This window comes from Eimeria mitis, genomic scaffold (assembly GCF_000499745.2).
Source record: "Eimeria mitis Houghton genomic scaffold, Emh_scaff53, whole genome shotgun sequence".
Lineage (NCBI taxonomy): Eukaryota > Apicomplexa > Conoidasida > Eucoccidiorida > Eimeriidae > Eimeria > Eimeria mitis.
The window spans coordinates 45,621-46,178 of record NW_013573575.1 but is presented as its reverse complement, the minus strand read 5'-3'; the positions used below and the strand labels follow the sequence as shown (position 1 = coordinate 46,178).

The 558-nt window shown below is 47.1% G+C and overlaps 1 protein-coding gene across 1 annotated transcript in view; it reads left to right on the top strand.

The window, feature by feature from the left end:
* The window catches only part of EMH_0053130 (uncharacterized protein), a gene marked incomplete at both ends in the record, with an annotated part of 4,194 nt that overhangs the window by 1,881 nt on the left and 1,755 nt on the right, over positions 1-558 (top strand). Inside the window, one exon of the mRNA XM_013500342.1 lies at positions 168-342. Within this exon, the coding sequence (XP_013355796.1) occupies positions 168-342 (175 nt within the window). The remainder of the gene's footprint in view (positions 1-167; positions 343-558) is intronic.

Sequence of the window (558 nt, the reverse complement as noted above, 5' to 3'; positions counted from 1 at the left end):
AGCACGGGCCGAGTGTGTGTGAGTAGCAGCTACAATGCGAGGCAGCAGCAAGTAGAATATGAGCAGCAGAAAGAAACAACGAGTATGTATGTATTGTGAAACTCTAGGGTTTAGGGTTTAGGGTTTAGGGTTTAGGGTTTAGGGTTTGTGTGCTGGTTGCTGCACAGGAAGCGCTGCTAAACTTCGAGCGCAACCGGCAGCTGATTGCCTCATTTCTGAATGACTTTGCTGCCTGGGAGTTTGCTGCTGCGCCCGGGGCTGAAGCAGCAGCAGCAGCAGCAGCAGCAGCAGCAGCAGCTTTCTTACAGCAACTGCAAACGCAGTATGCAGAAGCCACTGCAGGTGAACAGATGGGGCTGCACTGTATGCATGCGCTGCTGCACCTCATACAACAACACAAACCCTGCGGGATGCATACATACATTTGCTGTTGCTTCGAGCACAAGCCCCCCCTGTGGCCCTGTAGGCATGGATGGGGCTGTGAGGATTCTTCTTCTATTTATATATATATATATATATATATATATATATATATATATATATATATATATATATATA